Genomic DNA, 20485 nt, shown 5'->3' on the forward strand with positions numbered 1-20485 from the left:
ACCTCGTATTCCTCTCGGAGCAGTGGATTTGTGATCTTGGTCTGAGGGGTAACGACATCATACCCCTGTCGTGGTCAGACCATTGCCTACTGAGGCTCGACTTCCAGAGACCAAACCCCCACTGTAGGGAGGAGGAACCGACCAGGTGGTTCCGCCCCAGGCGACTCATGGAACCATTAAGGTTCCAGACGGAACTTGGGGTCATTCCTGATTCTTCGCCCACAATCCGGTAGAGACTTTGGCTGCTGCCTGGCATTCGGCAGCATCAGAGGCCCTCGACCGGATTGCGCCACTACGGCCCCTCCGAGGCGGCGGATCCCGGAGACCCCCTTGGTTTACCGAGGAACTCCGGGAGATGAAGCGCCGGAGGAGATGCCTAGAGCACCGATGGAGGTCCAATAAGTCCGAATCGAACCGAGCAATGGTAACCACCTGCACCAAGGAATACACCAGAGCACTTAGGGCAGCGAAAAGATCCCACATAGCCACCTTGGTTGCGTCCGCTGAGTCCCGCCCAGCCGCCCTGTTTAAGATAACCCGCTCCCTATTAAATAAAAGGGAGGCGGGGGAACCCTTGCAGGGCAGAGCTGAGGATTATGCCCAATTCTTAGCGGACAAAATTGCTCGGTTTCGGTCGGACTTGGACTCCACCCCTGCAGTTCCAGCCGAGGCACAAGAGGATCAGATGGAACATCTCTGGGTTGAGTTTCAGGATGTTACCCCCGGGGATGTGGACAAGGCCATGAGGGCTGTGAGTGCCTCCACCTGCGTACTGGACCCGTGTCCCTCATGGCTGGTTACCAGCAGCAGTGAGGTGACACGAGGCTGGATCCAGGCGGTCGTGACCGCCTCTCTTCGGGAGGGGAACTTCCCCCGCCGCACTGAAAGCGGCGGTGGTGAGACCCCTCCTAAAGAAGCCATCTTTGGGATCCAGCTGTCCTTAATAACTATCGTCCAGTCTCCAACCTTCCCTTCCTTGGGAAGGTTGTTGAGAAGGGGGTGGCCTTTCAGCTCCAGCGGTCCTTGGAGGAAGCAAACTATCTCGACCCCTTCCAGTCAGGCTTCAGACCTGGTTACAGCACAGAAACCGCTTTGGTCGCATTGACTGATGATCTCTGGAGAGCCAGAGATGGAGGATTTCCCTCCATCCTGGTTCTCCTTGACCTCTCAGCGGCTTTCGATACCATCGACCATGGTATCCTTCTGCGACGACTGCGAGGGGTGGGAGTGGGAGGCACCGTGCTGCGGTGGTTCTCTTCCTACCTCTCAGACAGGTCGCAGTCGGTGTTAGTGGGGGGGGGCAGAGATCGTCCCCTAGGCCCCTAACATATGGGGTGCCTCAGGGTTCGGTCTTATCCCCCCTACTATTCAACATCTACATGAAACCATCATGTACCATCAATATGCGGACGATACTCAACTGTATCTGTCCGCCCCGTGCCAACTCAATGAAGCGGCAGACGTGATGAACCGGGGCCTGGAGGCGGTTATGGACTGGATGAGGGCTAACAAGCTTGTGCTCACCCAGAAAAGACCGAGTGGCTGTTGTGTTTCCCTCCCAGGGATTCCACCAATATTCCATCTCTCAGGCTGGGGGTCAAACTCTATACCCCTCAGAGAGGGTCCGCAACTTGGGAGTCCTCCTAGATCCACAGCTATCGTTCGACCACCATTTGACGACTGTGGCTAGGGGGGCATTCGCCCAGGTTCGCCTGGTGCGCCAGTTGCGACCCTACCTGAATCGGGAGGCACTCACAACAGTCACTCGGGCCCTCGTGACCTCTAGGCTGGAATACTGCAATGTGCTCTACATGGGGCTGCCCTTGAAGAGCATCCGGCGTCTTCAGCTGGTACAGAACGCAGCCGCGCGAGCGATTGTGGGTGCACCTCGGTTCACCCACATAACACCTATCCTCCGCGAGCTGCGCTGGCTACCTGTCGATTTCCGGATGCGCTTCAAGGTGCTGTTAATCACCCATAAAGCCCTACATGGTAGTGGATCTGGATACTTGAGAGACCGCCTTCTGCCAATCACCTCCCTGCGACCAATAAGATCACACAGATTGGGCCTCCTCCGTATTCCATCGGCCAGCCAGTGTCGGCTGGCAACTACAAGGAGGAGGGCCTTCTCAGTAGTCGCCCCGACCCTTTGGAACGAACTCCCCGTGGAGATTCATACCCTCACCACCGTCCAGGCCTTCCGCACAGCCTTGAAGAACTGGCTCGCCCGTCAGGCCTGGGGATGAAGATAGTTGCCCCTCCCGAATGATGAATGCATGTTGGTTACTGTTTTATTATATGTGTCTTTGTTATTGTCTGCATTTCCCCTTCCCTGATTTTATGTGAGCCGCCCTGAGTCCCCTCAGGGAAAAGGGCGGCCTACAAATGTCAATAAAATCTGTAAAAAAAAAAAAAAAAAATCTGGCTTGCCGCCCATGTGACCGGATGGAAGTGGCTTGCCGCCCATGTGACCGGATATGAAGATGCCGACGACACTTGTCAGAACCACCTTAAATTACCTCACACACAGCACTGGCATGCATAAGAATATGATGTAAACTTGTTTTTCAAAAGGCATCTTTGGTTTGCGTTAAACAACTTCAACACACGCATATTCTGATTGCACCACCAAACGCAGTAGTCATCCTTCCTTTCACAGAGGCACTGAGTTTTATAAATATGAGCATGATAGTGCAGAATAATCATATCCAAGGACCAGTGGTGGGTTTTTAAAAAGTTTGGAACCTCTTCTGTAGGTGTGGCCTGCTTTCCGGGTCCACTGGTGGAACCTCTTCTAACCGGTTCGGTAGATTTGATGAACCGGTTCTACCGAATAGGTGCGAACTTCTGGACTAGAACTCTTGGTCTCCTGTTCGACCCTATTGTCTTAGCTGCTTTTGTGTTGTTGTTGAGCTTTTCAATGTAGTCTCCAACAACTCAGGAACTCTAATGCAGATGGGTTTAATTAGGATTAATATTGTTCTTATTAATTTAATCTCTTTTTCCTGCATGAATTTTTATTAAGTCTGCATGAAGTGATTTGTTTCCACAAGGCGCTTCTGGCTGTGAACATGATGTGATTTTCTCCCCCCCCCCCCCCTTTATATATGTGTGTGTGTGTGTCAGTGGTGGGATTCAAATAATTTAACAACCGGTCCTCTGCCTTAAACACCAGCTGGGTAGGCGTGGCTTGGTAGTCTTGTGACTGGGTAGGTGTGGCCAACTCAATGTCACTCAGGTCGATGGGCGCTTCGCCTTAGTTGTTACAGTGGTAATAAGGGTTAACCGGAGAGGCAGTTTCTGAAAGCAGGGCAATAAAGATTAGGCTAGAAACAACACCAGAATGTTTCCTTCCTGCCTTCCTTACAGGATTAGCCCCGTAAAGTGGGGGAAAAACAAAAGGAGATTTCTTCCAACAACTGGTTCTCCAAACTGCTTAGAAAGTTACCAACTGGTTCTCCTGAATAGGTGCGAACTGGCTGAATCCCACCATTGGTGTGTGTGTGTGAGAGGGAGGGAGGGAGGGAGGGAGAGAGAAAGAGAGAGAGAAAGAGAGAGAGAGAGAGAGAGAACACTAGGGAGGGTGTTTTCTTATATGCTTCCTCAGATTACAGTTCTGGCCCAGCTCTGGTTTCTTTTTATCTCACCATTGTCTTAATAAAGGCTCTTCCTACTGTTCCTCAAGGTTATTCTTTCTGTCCATTCATCTCTTTGTTTGTTTGTTTGTTTGTTTGTTTGTTTGAAGTTTATTTATATGCCGCCCTTTTCCCTGGGGGGACTCAGGGCGGCTTACAACTCGAAAAGGGAGGGGGGAAAACAAACATTTAACATGTAAGACAATACATCATTAAAACACAACATTCATACCATTCGGGCGGGTTACAGTCTTTAGCCCCAGGCCTGACGGGATAGCCAGGTTTTGAGGGCTGTGCGGAAGGTCTGGAGGGTGGTGAGGGTACGAATCTCCACGGGGAGATCGTTCCATAGGGTCGGAGCAGCCACCGAGAAGGCTCTCCTCCGCGTAGTTGCCAGTTGACATTGACCGGCAGATGGGACTCGGAGGAGGCCTAATCGATGGGATCTAATAGGTCGAGTGGAGGTAATTGGCAGTAGGCGGTCTCTCAAGTGGGAGAAAAAGGATGTGCTTTTTCACAGTGCAGGGAGAGATTGTCTTTCTCCCTTCTGAGGAAACCCCAACTTTCTCTCTTTTCACGAGACCGAAGGTCTGGGGGATAAACAGTCACTTGTTGCTACTTTGGACCATAGTTGTTAGTGGAGGACTTAATCCTGCAGGGGCAGCTAATGAGGATTCAACTTTGCTTTGCAACCAGGGATCAGCACCTCCTATGCTATGTGCGTACGCTACGACGGAGTGGAAGTGGAAGAAACCTACTGTGATGCATTGACTCGTCCTGAACCCACCCATGAATTCTGTGCAGGCCGAGAGTGCCAGCCTAGGTGAGTGGAAAGAGCCAGCTCTTGCGAAGGCATTCTGGAACCTGTGTGATGTGTGGTGCAGTTGGGATGCTGAAATTAAACCTTATCACTTAAGCCGGCAGAAGATAATGTGAAACTTTTTTTCCCCCGTCCCTTTTGTTTCTTGCGCAAATGCAAATGTATGAAAAATTGCTACGGAAGTTTTAAAGGTTTTGAGTTTTGAGGGGAAAGTTCCTTACGGAGGAGACAGAATTGCTCCTACAAGGAGAAAAATAAATAGGCAACTATAATAAATCTTTATGGAAGGATCTTTGATTTAGGAGTTTGTATAGATCAGTGTTTCTCAACCTTGGCAACTTGAAGATGTCCGGACTTCAACTCCCAGAATTCCCCAGCCAGCATTCGCTGGCTGGGGAATTCTGGGAGTTGAAGTCCGGACATCTTCAAGTTGCCAAGGTTGAGAAACACTGGTATAGATCATGGGTTGTCAACCTGCTCCCTACCGCCCCCTAGTGGGCATTTTGGGATTCCAGGTGGGCGGTAGGGACTTCGGAGGTTAAAACCTCCTTTTGAGCGAGTGGCCAGGCGTGAGCGCACACATCAATAAACCAATGTGCGCAGTTGCAAAATAGGAGAAGCAAACACGTGGGAAGGGGAGGGGGAGGAGGGGATAGCAGGGACAGGGAGAAGCCGAACAGAGCAGTTGCAAAATAGGAGAAAGAAAAGTTATAGGTAGGAGAGAATTGTTGGCTAATAATAATAAGTGGGCTAACTAGTTCAGCCTTACTTTTGTACATTGCCCTAAGGAAGGTAAAAAAAGGAGATAAAAAGGAAAAGATAAAAAAAATTAACAAAAGGAAGAAAAATAGAGAAAAGGGGATAAAATAAAGGAGGAGAGTAAGCAGTGTTTAGTGTGGCCCCCTAAATTAAATTTTGTTATCTTATAAAATAAAAGAAAGAAATAAGTAAAGGAAGAAGGAGAAAATAAAAAAGGGAAAAAGAGATCCTTGATATAGTGAAATACTATAAGAAAGGTAAAGAAGAAGGAAGGAAGGAAAAGGAATTTTTTTGATGGTGACACTTAATAAAAATTGGCACTTAATGCAGTGTTCCTTACGAAAATCGAACCAGATATCAAATATTTCGTCTCGCAGCATCAGCCTCAAAGATCTCATTAATCACTAGTAAAGCTAATTTCAATTTACTTTATTGTTTTCTAATTAAACTTTATAAAGTTAAAAACATTGTAAACATGCATAAAATAGAAATAAAAAGATAAATGTACGTACATTTCTTTTTTTTTTAAAACACCCTTCTTTGTAAAAAAATATTCCGCACGTGCGCAAAAACTGATGGGCGGTAAGGAAATTTTTCCGTCAAGAAAAACTTTATAAAGTTAAAAACATTGTAAACATGCATAAAGTAGAAATAAAAAGATAAATGTACGTACATTTCTTTTTTTTAAAACACCCTTCTTTGTAAAAAAATATTCCGCACTTGTGCAAAAACTGGTGGGTGGTAAGGAAATTTTTCCATCAAGAAAGATCCATTAGTGGGCGGTAGGTAGAAAAAGGTTGACTATCACTGGCATAGATCCTTATCCAGTTTTATTGTTTATTTTTCCCTTTGCATTAAACTATGCCTAAACTGCTTTTTCTTTCTCTTGGAGGTGGGAGACCAGCCAGTGGAGTGAGTGTTCAAGAACTTGTGGGGAAGGTTATCAGTACCGAATCGTGCGCTGTTGGAAGATGCTGGCTCCAGGTTTTGATAGTTCGGTCTATGATGACATGTGTGAATCAGCTGGGTTAACCAGGCCTATGGAACGGAAATCATGCAAGAACAAAGTTTGTGGGCCACAGTGGGAGTTATCAGAATGGTCTGAGGTATGTTGTTCTTGGGTAGATTTCTCTCTCTCTCCCTCTCCCTCCCCCCCCCCATCTCTCACACACACACACCAAAGAACTTGCACAAATCTAAGATAGTGCTTTCCGGATGTTTTGAACTCTTCCAATCCTTTGCCTTTAGTAATGTTGACAAAAGTTGATGGCAGTTGATGTCCAAAACCTATTGAGAACATGAAGATGCTTATCCCTGATTTTCAACATGGGCTTAGGGAAACAGTCAAGCGTGCATTCAATTTCACGTCCAATCGGGCGGACTGAGTTTTTAAACTGAGGTATTAGAGGCAAAGGGGAGGCGTGGTCAAATAAAAAAAGATACTCAGTCCTAGGGCAGATAGACTGTGTTAACCCATGCGTGGACTCTCCCGCAGCGCCCAGAGAACGACCGTTCAGTTAAGCCAACGGTCTTTCTATCTTTGTCAGGAAGGCATGTATAAACTGACCCATGAAGTTTGAAGTTTTATTTTATTTATATGCCGCCTTTATTTATTTTATTTATATGCCGCCCTGAGTCCCTAAAGGGACTCAGGGTGGCGAACAACTTAAACGGGAAGGGGAAACATACAAGTACAAAATAAACATATTAAAATGACCAACAACCACACCTGTCGAGAGGGGAAGGGAGCTCATCAACCCCAGGCCTGCCGACACAGCCAGGTCTTAACGGCTTTTCGGAAAGCCAGGAGAGAGGTGAGGGTCCGAATCTCCGCGAGGAGTTCGTTCCAAAGGGCCGGAGCTGCAACAGAGAAGGCCCTCCCCTGGGTCGTAGCCAGATGGCATTGGCTGGTGGATGGAACCCGGAGGAGGCCGACCCTGTGCGATCTAATGGGTCTTTGGGAGGTAATTGGCAGCAGCAATGAATTGTTACCATTCATTAGTTGAGTAATAGTCATAATATGTGAGTGTAGCAGGCCAGGAAAAAAAAAGTGATGGGTACATTTGGCAATAATGTAATTTTAGGGTTATATCTTCTGGTTCCCACTTCTTCACAGTGTTCTGCTCGGTGTGGCAGTCAAGGGACAATGAGAAGGGAAGTGCGCTGTTCAGTCGAGCCCAAACTCTGCAATCAATCTACGAAGCCCATCAATGAGAAGGAGTGTTTAGGTCCTCCCTGTGACAGGCAGTGGGCTGCTTCTGACTGGGGACCGGTGAGTTAAGACTGGTGTGTGGGGGTGTCTGTGTGTCTGTGTGTCTGTGTGTGTTTAACTAGAGTCTTCATGGAAGGGTTGGATAGGGGAAATATTCTAATTAATTTTAAAGAGGTGATGCAGGAGGGGGGTAAGGTAAACCCACCAGTGGCTGGTCAGGTTAGGTGGTCTTAATAGAATGGACCTTATAAATCCATATTAGCTTGGCTTTTCATTCTAGTGCCCTGGAGTTCCAAAGTTGACTTTTAGCTGGGGTGAACTTTCTCTCCAACTTCCTCATAAGTATTAAAAATAGGGCTGAACAGTGTGGCAAGACCCTGTAAAGGAGGGGCACAGGAAGCCAGGCGTGGGTGAGAGATAGAACAGAGGTAAAAACTGCTGACAGCTTAAGACATTATAGGAACTTCTCTTTTTTGTATTTCTCCTATGTACTTCTCTGTAACATTCCAAATGAACTTCCCCTTTTCGAAATGTCATGCTTGTCGCATGTATGGAAACGCCTTGAGAATGCACAGTGTGGAACACGGCATAAAAGTAGGATCCTGGGCAGAGCCCAGGCAGTTCAGATTTTGGTGTGTGAAAACGCTGAACTCGATGCATCCAATAAACCTGTTTCTCTCACCTTCGTGGTCTCAAGTCCTGGTCTTTCGTAAGTAGATTACAAACCTCAATCTGCTGCAACAGAGGCACAAAGATGGCCTTTAAGAAAATATTCAGAAAATGCCCAGGTCTGGGAAGGAAGATAGTATTAAGAAAAGACTTCAGAAGACTCCTTCCTGTCTCACTAGTGCAGTGTTTCTCAACCTTGGCGACTTTAAGTCCTGTGGACTTCAACTCCCAGAATCCCCCAGCCACTAGGGTAAAAGAGAGAAGGAAGGAGAAATATAATCAAAATTGCAAGAGTGTGTTATCGTAGCCTATCTCAATTCATTCTGGTCATCCCGTGGAACCAGTTTTCTTGATCTGATTGATACTTATACTAGTCTAGAATAGAGCGTTCCTGTGTGTTTTCTGAAATTGTAGTAGAAACCATGAGGTTAGAGGCATCCTTTCAAAAGTAAGTGAAGACTTCTGCGAAGACCCCTTCTGCATGTCTAATGTATTTGCCCAGAATTTCAGTCCTAAAACATGCCAAAAGTCTTAGAGGTTATGTCTTATATTTGTCCATCTAGATCAGTGGTAGTCAAAAAGAGCCGAGGTGGCGCAGTGGTTAAATGCAGCACTGCAGGCTACTTCAGCTGACTGCAGTTCTGCAGTTCGGCTGTTCAAATCTCACCGGCTCACGGTTGACTCAGCCTTCCATCCTTCCGAGGTGGGTAAAATGAGGACCTGGATTGTTGTTGGGGGCAATATGCTGACTCTGTAAACCGCTTAGAGAGGGCTGAAAGCCCTATGAAGCGGTATATAAGTCTAACTACTATTGCTATTACTATTGCTATAACCTGGTCCCTACCGCCCACTAGTGGGCGTTCCAGCTTTCATGGTGGGTGGTAGGGGTTTTGTCCGATACTGAAGCACTTTCCTTTTTTAAAAATTTAATCGACTTTTTAAAAAAATGTCTTCGCGTTATTTAAAAACATTTTCATTAGGTTTTCATAAAATCACCATTACTGTGGAACCGGTGGGCGGTTAGAAAATTTTACTACTAACAGAGATACAAAAGTGGGCGGTAGGTATAAAAAGGCTGACTACCCCTTGTTAGATCGGCAGTAGGAAGAAACGGAAGCGTCTGAGGTAACTGTAACCATTTATTCAAGCAAGAACATGTAACAACAGCAACAGTAAGTAGACCGGCAAGTCTCCGATGTTTGACAGCCTTTTATACCCGGCTGTCAAACGGTTTAACCAATAGCCTCGCGTATGACAGCCCGGCAACCGGCAGGCGCATCTGATTGGCTAAGACGCGCCTGGCTGCTGCCAAGCTGTCATTCGTAAGTGTGAGGGCTTACGAGGCTGCAACACCCCTGATCTAGATTAAAGGCTACTACTAAATCCAGTTACCTTGAAAAGTCTCATTATTTCTTCTAGTGCTCAGGTTTGTGTGGTGAGGGACGGATGAATCGCTTGGTCACCTGTCGCAACGTGGAAGGGAAGTTGATCTCGGAGTCCCAGTGCAATCCCAACACTAAACCCCTGGCAATCTACCCCTGCGGAGATAAGAACTGCCCTGCCCATTGGGTCGAGCAAGAATGGGACCATGTGAGTTTGCAGCTGATCACACCTCTCCGTTCTTAAGGAAGACTCTTGAAGTTATTGCTGCCAATCCAAAATCAAATAGAAAAATGTGTTAGTGAGAGTGTCCACTGGCTAATTTAGAAGCTCTTCGGAGTTTTGCTGTCATCTGTACTTCCATCATGCAGTTTCAAAGCAGGGATTCAAATAGCGGGTTCTCCTTTTTCCATTAGCTGGGAGTTGATGGGGGCAGATTTTGGGTTGTGTCAGCTCCCTGACCATAGATGGCCTGGGAAATAGTGTAGCAAACTCCTAAAAAACGATTGGGAGATATAAGGAAGCTCTATAAAACGGTTCACCGACAAATGCGCGCTCGACAAAAGCGCGCCAACGAAACCACGCCGAGAAAACCGCGAGTTCAAAAGCGTGCCGACGAATGAGCGCAGAAGCGCGCCGACAACAGCGCGCTGACAGGAGTGTGCTCTAAACCTAACCCTAAACCTAACCCTTAACCTAACCCTGAACTTAACCCTAACCCTAAACCTAACCCTTACCCTAACCCTTACCTTAACCCTAATCGCGCTTCTGTCGGCACTCTTTTGTCGGCGCGCCTTTCTGGGCGCACTGTCGACGCCGTGGTTTTATCGCCGCGGTTTTGACGGCGCGCTGTTGTCGGGCGCGCATTTGTCGGGTCACGCTATAAAACGCATGTGCTTATCTGGTCCCTTTGAGCTATTCCTAGATTGACGTTCAGCGTTAAGCCATCTATCTGTTTCTAAGCTATCAGCACTGACATATAAAAGCAACAGCCAGTAACATATGCAAAGGGTTTGTAGAAAGATCATGATTCTTCTCCCTTTCACCATTCGCTGGCTTAAATCAGTTCTGTCTCCCTGTGTTCTTTCTCTTATTAATCTACCCATTTGCTGGTAGCTTAGAAGAAACAAACCTCCTTTACATTGGAACTGCTGTTTATTCTTCATTTCTTTTACCTAGCTTAGTTTTTCCTTTCCAGAGCAAAACAAACATCTAAACATGAAAAATAAATAAGACAATTAAAAATGTAACCTTTAGCTTCTTGAAGAGGTAAATATTGTTTTAAGGAAAATTAGTTTATTTTTTTTTTCTTTTGCAATATCAGGTATCTGCATTAAACATAATTCCAAGATACATATATACAAAAAATATATAGAAAATACAAAAAAACAACCCTACTACTGTGTAAATAAAATATCAGGTACCATACATGTGAAAATTTGTCATAAACAAGCAGTACACCAGATTATAATTCATTGCTATTCGGGTAAATTATAAAAGTCAACCAAGTTTGATAAAAATTGTGGTTCCTGCGTCTGAAATCTCATTACTTTAATTGTGATTTTGTCTTTTTTCTTTTCTAATGTGGCAATTAAAGAGGCTTTACTAACTTCACAACTCAGTTTATAAATTATCTACCGTTTTCCTTAAAGAATCCTCTATACCAGAATTCCCCAATCTTTCTGGCTTTGCAGCCCAGCGGGGGTAAGAGAGGATGGTTCTGCACAGTGGTGGGTTTCAAAAATTTTTGGAACCTACTCTGTGGGCGTGGCCTCCTTTGTGGGAGTGGCTTGCCGGCCATGTGACCTGGTGGGGGAGGCTTGCCAGCCATGTGTTTTCTTTCTCTCTCTCTCTCTCTCTCTTTCTTCTTCATTTTGTCTCTCTGTCCCTTTTTTCTTTTTTTCATCTCTCTCACTCTTTCTTCTTTCTTTCTTTCTTTCTTCCTTTCTTTCTCCTTCTCTCTCTCTCTGTGTCAGTCTGTCTCTCTCTCTCTCTCTGTCTGTGTGTGTGTGTGTGTAGCAGTGGAACTTTTTGGAACCTCTTCTGTAGGTGTGCCCTGCTTTCCGGGTCCACTGGTGGAACCTCTTCTAACCGGTTCGGTAGATTTGACGAACTGGTTCTACCGAATAGGTGCGAACTGGTAGGAACCCACCTCTGGTTCTGCACGAACGGCAGGCAGGAGCCCTATTGCACACACATTTGCCACTTGCACAAAGGGGGGGCACACACACTTCTGCTTCTCACACAAGTGGGAATGCACTCGGCCGGCCGCCATTTCTGTGGCATGGTTTCGAACAGCTCAAGACCCGGGAATGGGGTGTGGCCCGGGGTTTGCTCTACACAGTCTAAGGGGAGTGTGTGTGTGTGTGTGTTACTGATATTCCTTCTTCCCTTCATCAGCCTATAAGTTCCCAATTTTAATTACAATAATTCCTTAACTAAAGTTTTACCTATGTTAGCATTTGACATAGTTGTTTTCCCTTCTGTATTTTACTCTCTCCTTTTTCCCTTTACTCTAAACCTGAACGTTTTAAAAAAGGAAAACAATCTATATAAATTCTGTTGCTCCATAACTCAGTGTAGCGTTCTTATTTTCCATCTGCAGTTCAACCTGCTTTCCACGGTTCCACCACAAAACCGCGTTCGACTAAAGGGCGCTCGATGAAACCACGTAGCTGACGTCATCACAGCGCGACAACAGCGCGGAGAAAAAAGCACGCTGTAAACGCTAAGCCTAAAATTAACACCTAAACCTAACCCCCCTAAACCTAATCCTAAACCTAACCCTAAACCTAACCCTTAACCTAACGCTAAACCTAATCCTAACCCTTAACCTAAACCTAACCCTAACCCTTAACCTAACCCTAAACCTAACCCTAAACCTAACCCTTACCTTAACTTGAATCGGCTTGCTTTCAAAGCGCTATTTAAAGCGCCCTTCTTTCTCCGCGCTCGCTGTTGTCGCCCTGCTGATGACGTCAGCGACGCGGTTTAATCAGGTGTGCTTTAGTAGAGCGCGGTTTTGTCGTGCCACGGCTTTCCACAGTTCCAAGGCAAACCGTAGATGACTTTCTTCCTCTCTTCTTGGAAAGCTTTGTCGATAAGCTCTGCATCTCAGTTCAAATTTAAATAACTTCCATGTCCTTGTAATATAAAAACAATCCATTTGAGAGAAGAATCCCATTTGTAGTTATCCATATTCTGCATCACAAGTTTTTTCTCTAAATGGTTTTAATTCCTTTCCTTGCGGCAATGCAGCTACACTGATATCTTGGGGGGCAAAACGTTCTCCAGACCATTTATTTTTCCTCATAATTTTATCTTTTATATTTGGGTTCACAAATCTTAAAAAAAAAGATGTCTCTAGGTTTTCTTCTGTGTGTTCCTAGGAGAGCAAACCGGATGAGGACATTCATTATTTTTATCCATTAAGTTCTGGTAATTAATTTTAGAGATAAGTAGTCAAATTTGTTTCTTCTGCTTTTCTCCGCCATTCCTTTAATCCTTAAATTATTTCTCCTGCCACGATCCTGTAAATCAGCCGACTCAATCTTTATTTCAGAAATATTCTTTGGAGCCTTGTCTGTCTCAAGAGTATTATTTGTAGCATATCATAAACATTGCTGGCTTTCAGAGCTTTATCTGCTATTTGCATTTCCTGAAATTATTTATTCATTTTGCTATGACATATCTGCCAAGTCTTTAGATATTCCTATAGCATGTTAGTCCCATTCTGGCTTTAGTTTTTTTTTTTTTAAAGTTGTTTTATTAACTGTCCAGTGATGGCCATATCAGACGTCTGTCCTTGACCAGGCATTGCTTTCCCCCCATTGCTTCTTCTTCATGGCAGAGAACCATCTCAACCGCTTTCAGGTCTTCCAGAGAAACTGTAAACCCCTTTCCATTGAGCAGATTATCTTTCCTGAACATCTTGCTTTACTTATCTCACTATCTAATAAAACAAGGGAACGTGGCTATATTTGAGAAAGTAGCAGGGAAGAGAAGAACACTCAGTAAGCCACCGTGACCCATCAAAAGCGTGCTGACAAAAGCACGTCGCTAAAACCGCGACGTCATCAACGCACCGACAACAGTGCGTCGACAGAAGAGCGATTTAAGGGCGATTTAAGTTAAGGAGAGCCGAGGTGGCACAGTGGTTAAATGCAGCCCTGCAGGCTACTTCAGCTGACTGCAGTTCTGCAGTTCGGCTGTTCAAATCTCACCGGCTCAAGGTTGACTCAGCCTTCCATCCTTCTGAGGTGGGTAAAATGAGGACCCGGATTGTTGTTGGGGGCAATATGCTGACTCTGTAAACCGCTTAGAGAGGGCTGAAAGCCCTATGAAGCGGTATATAAGTCTAACTGCTATTGCTGCTATTGCTATTGCTAAGCACGTCGACAGAAGGGCGATTTAAGGGCAATTTAAGGTAAGGCTTAGGTTTAGGGTTAGGTTTAGGGTTAAGTTTAGGGTTAGCATTACGTTTAGGGTTAGGGTTAGCGTTAGGATTAGCGTTAGGTTTAGGTTCACAGCGCGCTTCTGTTGCTGCGCTGTTGTTGCCGCGATTCAGCGCTCATTCGTCGGCGCGGTTTAGAACTCACGGTTTTGTCACCGCGGTTTAGTCGGGCGCGGTTTTGTCGATCGCCCTTTTGTCGGTGAACCGTTAGCCACACCCAAATGCATAGTAAATATAAATCTGGTCTAACAGTATTGGAATTTGGACTAAAGAGGTAGCCCTCGACTTACAATTCATTTAGTTCAAAGTTACAACAGCACTGAAAAAAAGTAACTTACAACCATTTTTCATTTTTCACCATTGCAGCATCCCCATGATTTACATTCGGATGCTTGATAACTGACTCGTGTTTATGATGGTTTTAGATGTCCCCTCTTTTGCGACCTTCTGACAAGCAAAGTCAATGGGGAAGCCAAATTCACTTAACAACATTGTTACTAATTTAACCCCTGTGTTGAGTCACTTAACAAACGCGGCAAGAAAAGCGTACAATGGGGCAAAACTCACGCAACGAATTTCTCACTTAGCAACATCGGTTCAATTTGGGCTCAGATTTGGGGCTCAGTTGTGGTCCTAAGTCAAGGACTGCTTATGTTAGGGTTGTTGTTATTGTCTGTTTAAAACATTAACTTTATCTCCGGCAAAACTCTTGCGTTGTTAAGCCCAAACACATTTTGTATTTTGTATTAATTACTGGCTGCCTTCCAAATGAAAAGAATGAGCCCACCGTGGGTTTGTCATGCAGAGGCGAACCCCAAAAAAGTTTGTCATGCTTTTTAATGCAGGTGGAAAATGGTGCTTCGCTTTCTCTATTGCAGTGCAATGCCACGTGTGGCCGAGGTGTCAAGATGCGGACAGTGCTGTGTGTGGGATTAGAGAATGGCCTGTACAAGGAGCATCCCGAGGAGCGGTGTGAGGCTTCCCCAAAGCCAGAAATACAAGCCCCATGTTTCCAGAGACCCTGCTCCACATGGTTTTCAACCTCTTGGTCTCAGGTAGATGGAGACCAACCTACAGAAACCTGAAGAGGGGAGAGAGCTGCTGGAGTTTGGAACAGGATTGAAGGGAAATGGCAGGGAAGATTCTCCTTGAACAACTCTTTAATGGGGGGAAATAAAGGGAGGGGTGTTTGTCTCTGTTTCATCCATTGAGATTCCCAGCATTGCTTTCCAAAGCCCTCTTTATTTCGATTTTGTAGATGCCACCTTTCTGAAAACCATTATGACGGTGCGCAACGTTCAAACAGATGATCATAGAACATTTTTTAAAACAAAAAAACCACCACAAAATAGAATAAACATTTACAGAACTCCGGGATTCAAAAATGTGGCTTTTGTAAAATCACCTGGGGCTTGACTGCAACTGTAAAAGATTCAAGATTCAAGATTTAATAAATTTATATGCCGGACGGCTTACATAAAACAATTCTAAAAGAATGCTAAAAAATTTAAAATAGAGAGAGAACAAATTAAAAAGACACATCATGCACTCAACCTTAGTGGGGCTGGACCTCATTCATGAGGTCAACAGCCCCAGGCCTGCCGGAACAGCCAGGTCTTAGTAGACTTTCGGACAGCTGAGAGAGTGGGGAGGGTCCGGATCTCAGGGGGTAGATTGTTCCATAGCGCCGGGGCAGCTACAGAGAAAGCCCTCCCCCGAGGAGCCGCCAGACGACATTGTCTAGTCGACGGCACCCGGAGAAGGCCCATCCTGTGAGATCTTATCGGACGCTGGGAGGTATGTGGCAGAAGATGGTCTCGTAGATAAAGAGGGCGCACCCTCTCATTTGGTTGGGAGGCACAAGGCAGCCCTTTCATTTGCACCTGGCAAATTGTACTGTCCTCTGATTAAATGAGCTGAAGGTTATCTGTATCCAGAGCCGGATGCAATCATCTAAAGAGGGGACCAGGACAGAGAAAACCTTTTCTGGATCAGGAAAGATAAACATAATTGGACAAAGCTGTAGCTTGCTACTTGGAGATGTAGCAATGGGCAAACATTCCTGACCTTGCTATACCTATAGATATGGTCTCAGTATTAAGAGTAGTAAATTAATTTAATTCCTTTGGCTTGGGTTTCATTGCATTGCACTTGCAATCTTTTTTATTTATTTTTTCTTTATTGGTTTTGTACTTGCAATTATAATCACTCCTGTCTTTGCTCTGCCTGCTTCTTATTCAAGTGTAGATCAAAACGTTGATTTCAGGGATGGTCGTGGCATTTTGTTCTGCTACAGCAGAAGCGTCCCGGATGCGGAGTTCTGTCGGGCTGCTGGGTGGGCTCTCACCCTTCAAGCCCCAGAATTGCTCCTGGGGGTCTAGGGGAGCTCTACCTTTGCCCGGCTGCGCACCTCCCCCTCTTTTCCCGAGGGGAGAGTTTTCAAGCCACTAGACAGCTGATTTGCGGTGTTGTAACGGCTTAGACGCGATCACGGGGCTGGCGTTCCCACAGGAACGTCCTTCAACGCCTACAGTGCCACCGGAAGTCTCTTTATTGGTTTTAATCTAATGTCTTTGTTTGATTGTGGCGAGCCACTCAAAGCCACTGAGAGTTGGGTAGCATACATACTTAATAAATTATTATTATTAAAATTTAAAGTATGAAATCACACTGACAAATGAAGCATTGCTATCACTTTCTAGTTTAACTTGGGTATCCATAGTTGCAAAAGTGTGTGACCCGACAAAAGTGCACACACAAAAGCGCGCCGACAAAACCGCGTCGCTAAAACCGTGATGTCATCAACACGCCGACAACAGCGTGCTGACAACAGCGTGTCGACAGAAGGGCGATTTAAGTTAAGGGTTAGGGTTAGGGTTAGCATTACGTTTAGGGTTAGCGTTACGTTTAGGGTTAGCGTTAGGTTTAGGGTTAGATTTAGGTTTACAGCGCGCTTCTGTCGGCGCGCTGTTGTCGGTGTGATTCAGCGCTTATTCGTCGCCGTGCTTTAGAACTTGCAGTTTTGTCCCCGTGGTTTAGTCAGGCGTGCTTTTGTTGGTGAACCACAAAAGTGACACCATTCTTGAGAATAATTATGAAGCAGCCCTGTGGGATTTCTCTCCATGTCCTTCTTTTGGTTGAGCTGTACATCCATACTTTGTACCAAAGGAGAACATTTTTCTTTCCTCCCATCCTTTGCAGTGCAGCAAGACCTGTGGCACTGGCCTGCGTTTCCGTGAAGTGAAGTGCTACCAAGGAGAAACCTTAGGCCAAGGCTGTGAGTCAACGTCTAAACCTGAAGCCAGGCAAGCTTGCCAACTACAGCCATGTCCCACCGATGCTCCAGGTAAAAAGCAACGTGTCAGGGGCTCTAGCTTAAGGAAGTAGAGAGTATTGCAGCTCTTAAACCAACAGGGCCCTCCGGGAGGGTGCTGTGAAGAAGCGGACAGGGCTGTAAACCCAAGCAGTCAGTGCTAGGATCACTTGTGATGCAGTGGTGGGTTTCAAAAATTGTTGGAACCTACTCTGTGGGTGTGGCCTCCTTTGTGGGAGTGGCTTGCCACCCATGTGACCGGATATGAAATTATGAATTAGTATTTAGGTTATAGCAGTAGCAGTTAGACTTATATACCGCTTCATAGGGCTTCAACCCCTTCTAAGCGATTTACAGAGTCAGCATATTGCCCCCACAGTCTGGGTCCTCATTTTACCCACCTCGGAAGGATGGAAGGCTGAGTCAACCCTGAGCCGGTGAGATTTGAACCGCTGAACTGCAGATAGCAGTCAGCTGAAGTGGCCTGCAGTACTGCATTCTACCCACTGAGCCACCTCGGCTCTTGGTCCAAGTAGCTATTCAGAAACTCTGGCATTGAAGCATGCAAGTCTTAAAGCTGTCAGGTTACAAGATCCTTGGCAGTGGTGGGTTTCAAAAATTTTTGGAACCTCTTCTGTAGGTGTGGCCTGCTTTCCGGGTCCACTGGTGGAACCTCTTCTAACCGGTTCGGTAGATTTGATGAACTGGTTTTACCGAATAGGTGTGAACTGGTAGGAACCCACCTCTATTGTGATGCTAAGGCATGATGTGGCCATCTGGTTAGTTTGAAACTTAGTGCAATGGGGGAACCCAGTTTGTGACTAATAAAAATGGTGGCCAGGGAGAAGACATTGGAGCTGTCAATTTCTGAATCCAGAAGGACTGGCTGGCACATAGAAAGAGATAGCAAAGAGCACCATACCAAGAGGCTTAAAGAAGAGGCTAGCTTTCACACGAGGAAGATAAAAGGAAGAAGTGGAAAAAAAGAGAAGATGAAAGAGTATGTGCACACTCAAGGAAAGTTGCATGCACCGTATCGTCTGAAGCAGTGGTGGGATTCAGCCAGTTCGCACCCATTCGGGAGAACCGGTTCTTAACTTTCTAAGTAGTTCAGAGAACCGATTGTTGGAAGAAATCTTCTTTTGGTTTTTTTCCACTTTACAGGGCTAGTCCTGTAAGGAAGGCAGGAAGGAAACATTCTGGTGTTGTTTCTAGCCTCATCTTTATTGCCCTCCTTACAGAAACTGCCTCTCTGGTTAACCCTTATTACATTGTAACAGCTAAGGCGAAGCGCCCATCGACCTGAGTAATGTTGAGTTGGCCACGCCCACACGGTCACATGACCACTAAGCCCCACCTACCCACCTGGTCATTAGGACAGAGAACCGGTTGTTAAATTATTTGAATCCCACCACTGGTCTGAAGCCAGCGGTGTTTTTGAAATACAAATATTCTGGTGAGGTAGCCTAATTGCAAGAGGATTCAGGTGACCCACCCTCTGTCTAACCCAGTGGTAGTCAACCTGGTCCCTACCGCCCACTAGTGGGCGTTCCAGCTTTCATGGTGGGCGGTGGGGGTTTGCTGTAACTCTGCTTTGTAAATTTTATAAAGTCAAGTTACTTCCCTACTTTATAAATCACCTTTACTGTGGAACCGGTGGGCGGTTAGAAAATTTTACTACTAACAGAGATACAAAAGTGGGCGGTAGGTATAAAAAGGTTGACTACCCCTGCAATGGATGGATGGATGAATGGATGGATAGATGGATAGATAAATAGATAGATAGATAGATAGATAGATGATAGATAGATTGATAGATGATAGATAGATGATAGATAGATAGATGATAGATAGATGATAGATAGATAGATAATAGATAGATAGATAGATAGATAGATAGATAGATAGATAGATGATAGATAGATTGATAGATGATAGATAGATGATAGATAGATAGATGATAGATAGATAGATAAATAGATAGATAGATAGATAGATAGATGATAGATAGATGATAGATAGATAGATAGATAGATAGATAGATAGATGATAGATAGATAGATAGATAGATAGATAGATAGATAGATAGATAGATAGATAGATGATAGATAGATTGATAGATGATAGATAGATGATAGATAGATAGATGATAGATAGATAGATAGATAGATAGATGATAGATAGATTGATAGATGATAGATAGATGATAGATAGATAGATGATAGATAGATAGATAGATAGATAGATAGATAGATAAATAGATAGATAGATGATAGATAGATAGATGATAGATAGATAGATAGATAGATAGATAGATGATAGATAGATTGATAGATGATAGATAGATGATAGATAGATAGATGATAGATAGATAGATAGATAGATAGATAGATAGATAAATAGATAGATAGATGATAGATAGATAGATGATAGATAGATAGATAGATAGATAGATGATAGATAGATTGATAGATGATAGATAGATGATAGATAGATAGATGATAGATAGATAGATGATAGATAGATAGATAAATAGATAGATAGATAGATAGATAGATAGATAGATAGATAGATAGATAGATAGATAGATGATAGATAGATTGATAGATGATAGATAGATGATAGATAGATAGATGATAGATAGATAGATAAATAGATAGATAGATAGATAGATAGATAGATAGATAGATGATAGATAGATGATAGATAGATAGATAGATAGATAGATAGATAGATGATAGATAGATAGATGATAGATAGATAGATAAATAGATAGATAGATAGATAGATAGATAGATGATAGATAGATTGATAGATGATAGATAGATGATAGATAGATAGATGATAGATAGATAGATAGATAGATAGATAGATGATAGATAGATTGATAGATGATAGATAGATGATAGATAGATAGATGATAGATAGATAGATAGATAGATAGATAAATAGATAGATAGATGATAGATAGATAGATGATAGATAGATAGATAGATAGATAGATAGATAGATGATAGATAGATTGATAGATGATAGATAGATGATAGATAGATAGATGATAGATAGATAGATAGATAGATAGATAGATAGATAGATAGATAGATAGATAGATAGATGATAGATAGATAGATGATAGATAGATAGATAGATAGATAGATGATAGATAGATTGATAGATGATAGATAGATGATAGATAGATAGATGATAGATAGATAGATGATAGATAGATAGATAAATAGATAGA

General features: G+C 44.3%; 1 protein-coding gene across 1 annotated transcript in view; it reads left to right on the plus strand.

Moving 5' to 3' along the window:
• Positions 1-20485, plus strand: part of LOC116514953 (ADAMTS-like protein 2) — a 55149-nt gene that overhangs the window by 33637 nt on the left and 1027 nt on the right. Inside the window, 6 exon segments of the mRNA XM_032226799.1 lie at positions 4332-4458; positions 6107-6320; positions 7331-7486; positions 9515-9685; positions 14807-14983; positions 17130-17274. Of these exon segments, the coding sequence (XP_032082690.1) occupies positions 4332-4458; positions 6107-6320; positions 7331-7486; positions 9515-9685; positions 14807-14983; positions 17130-17274 (990 nt within the window).

Source organism: Thamnophis elegans, chromosome 11 (assembly GCF_009769535.1).
Source record: "Thamnophis elegans isolate rThaEle1 chromosome 11, rThaEle1.pri, whole genome shotgun sequence".
NCBI lineage: Eukaryota > Metazoa > Chordata > Lepidosauria > Squamata > Colubridae > Thamnophis > Thamnophis elegans.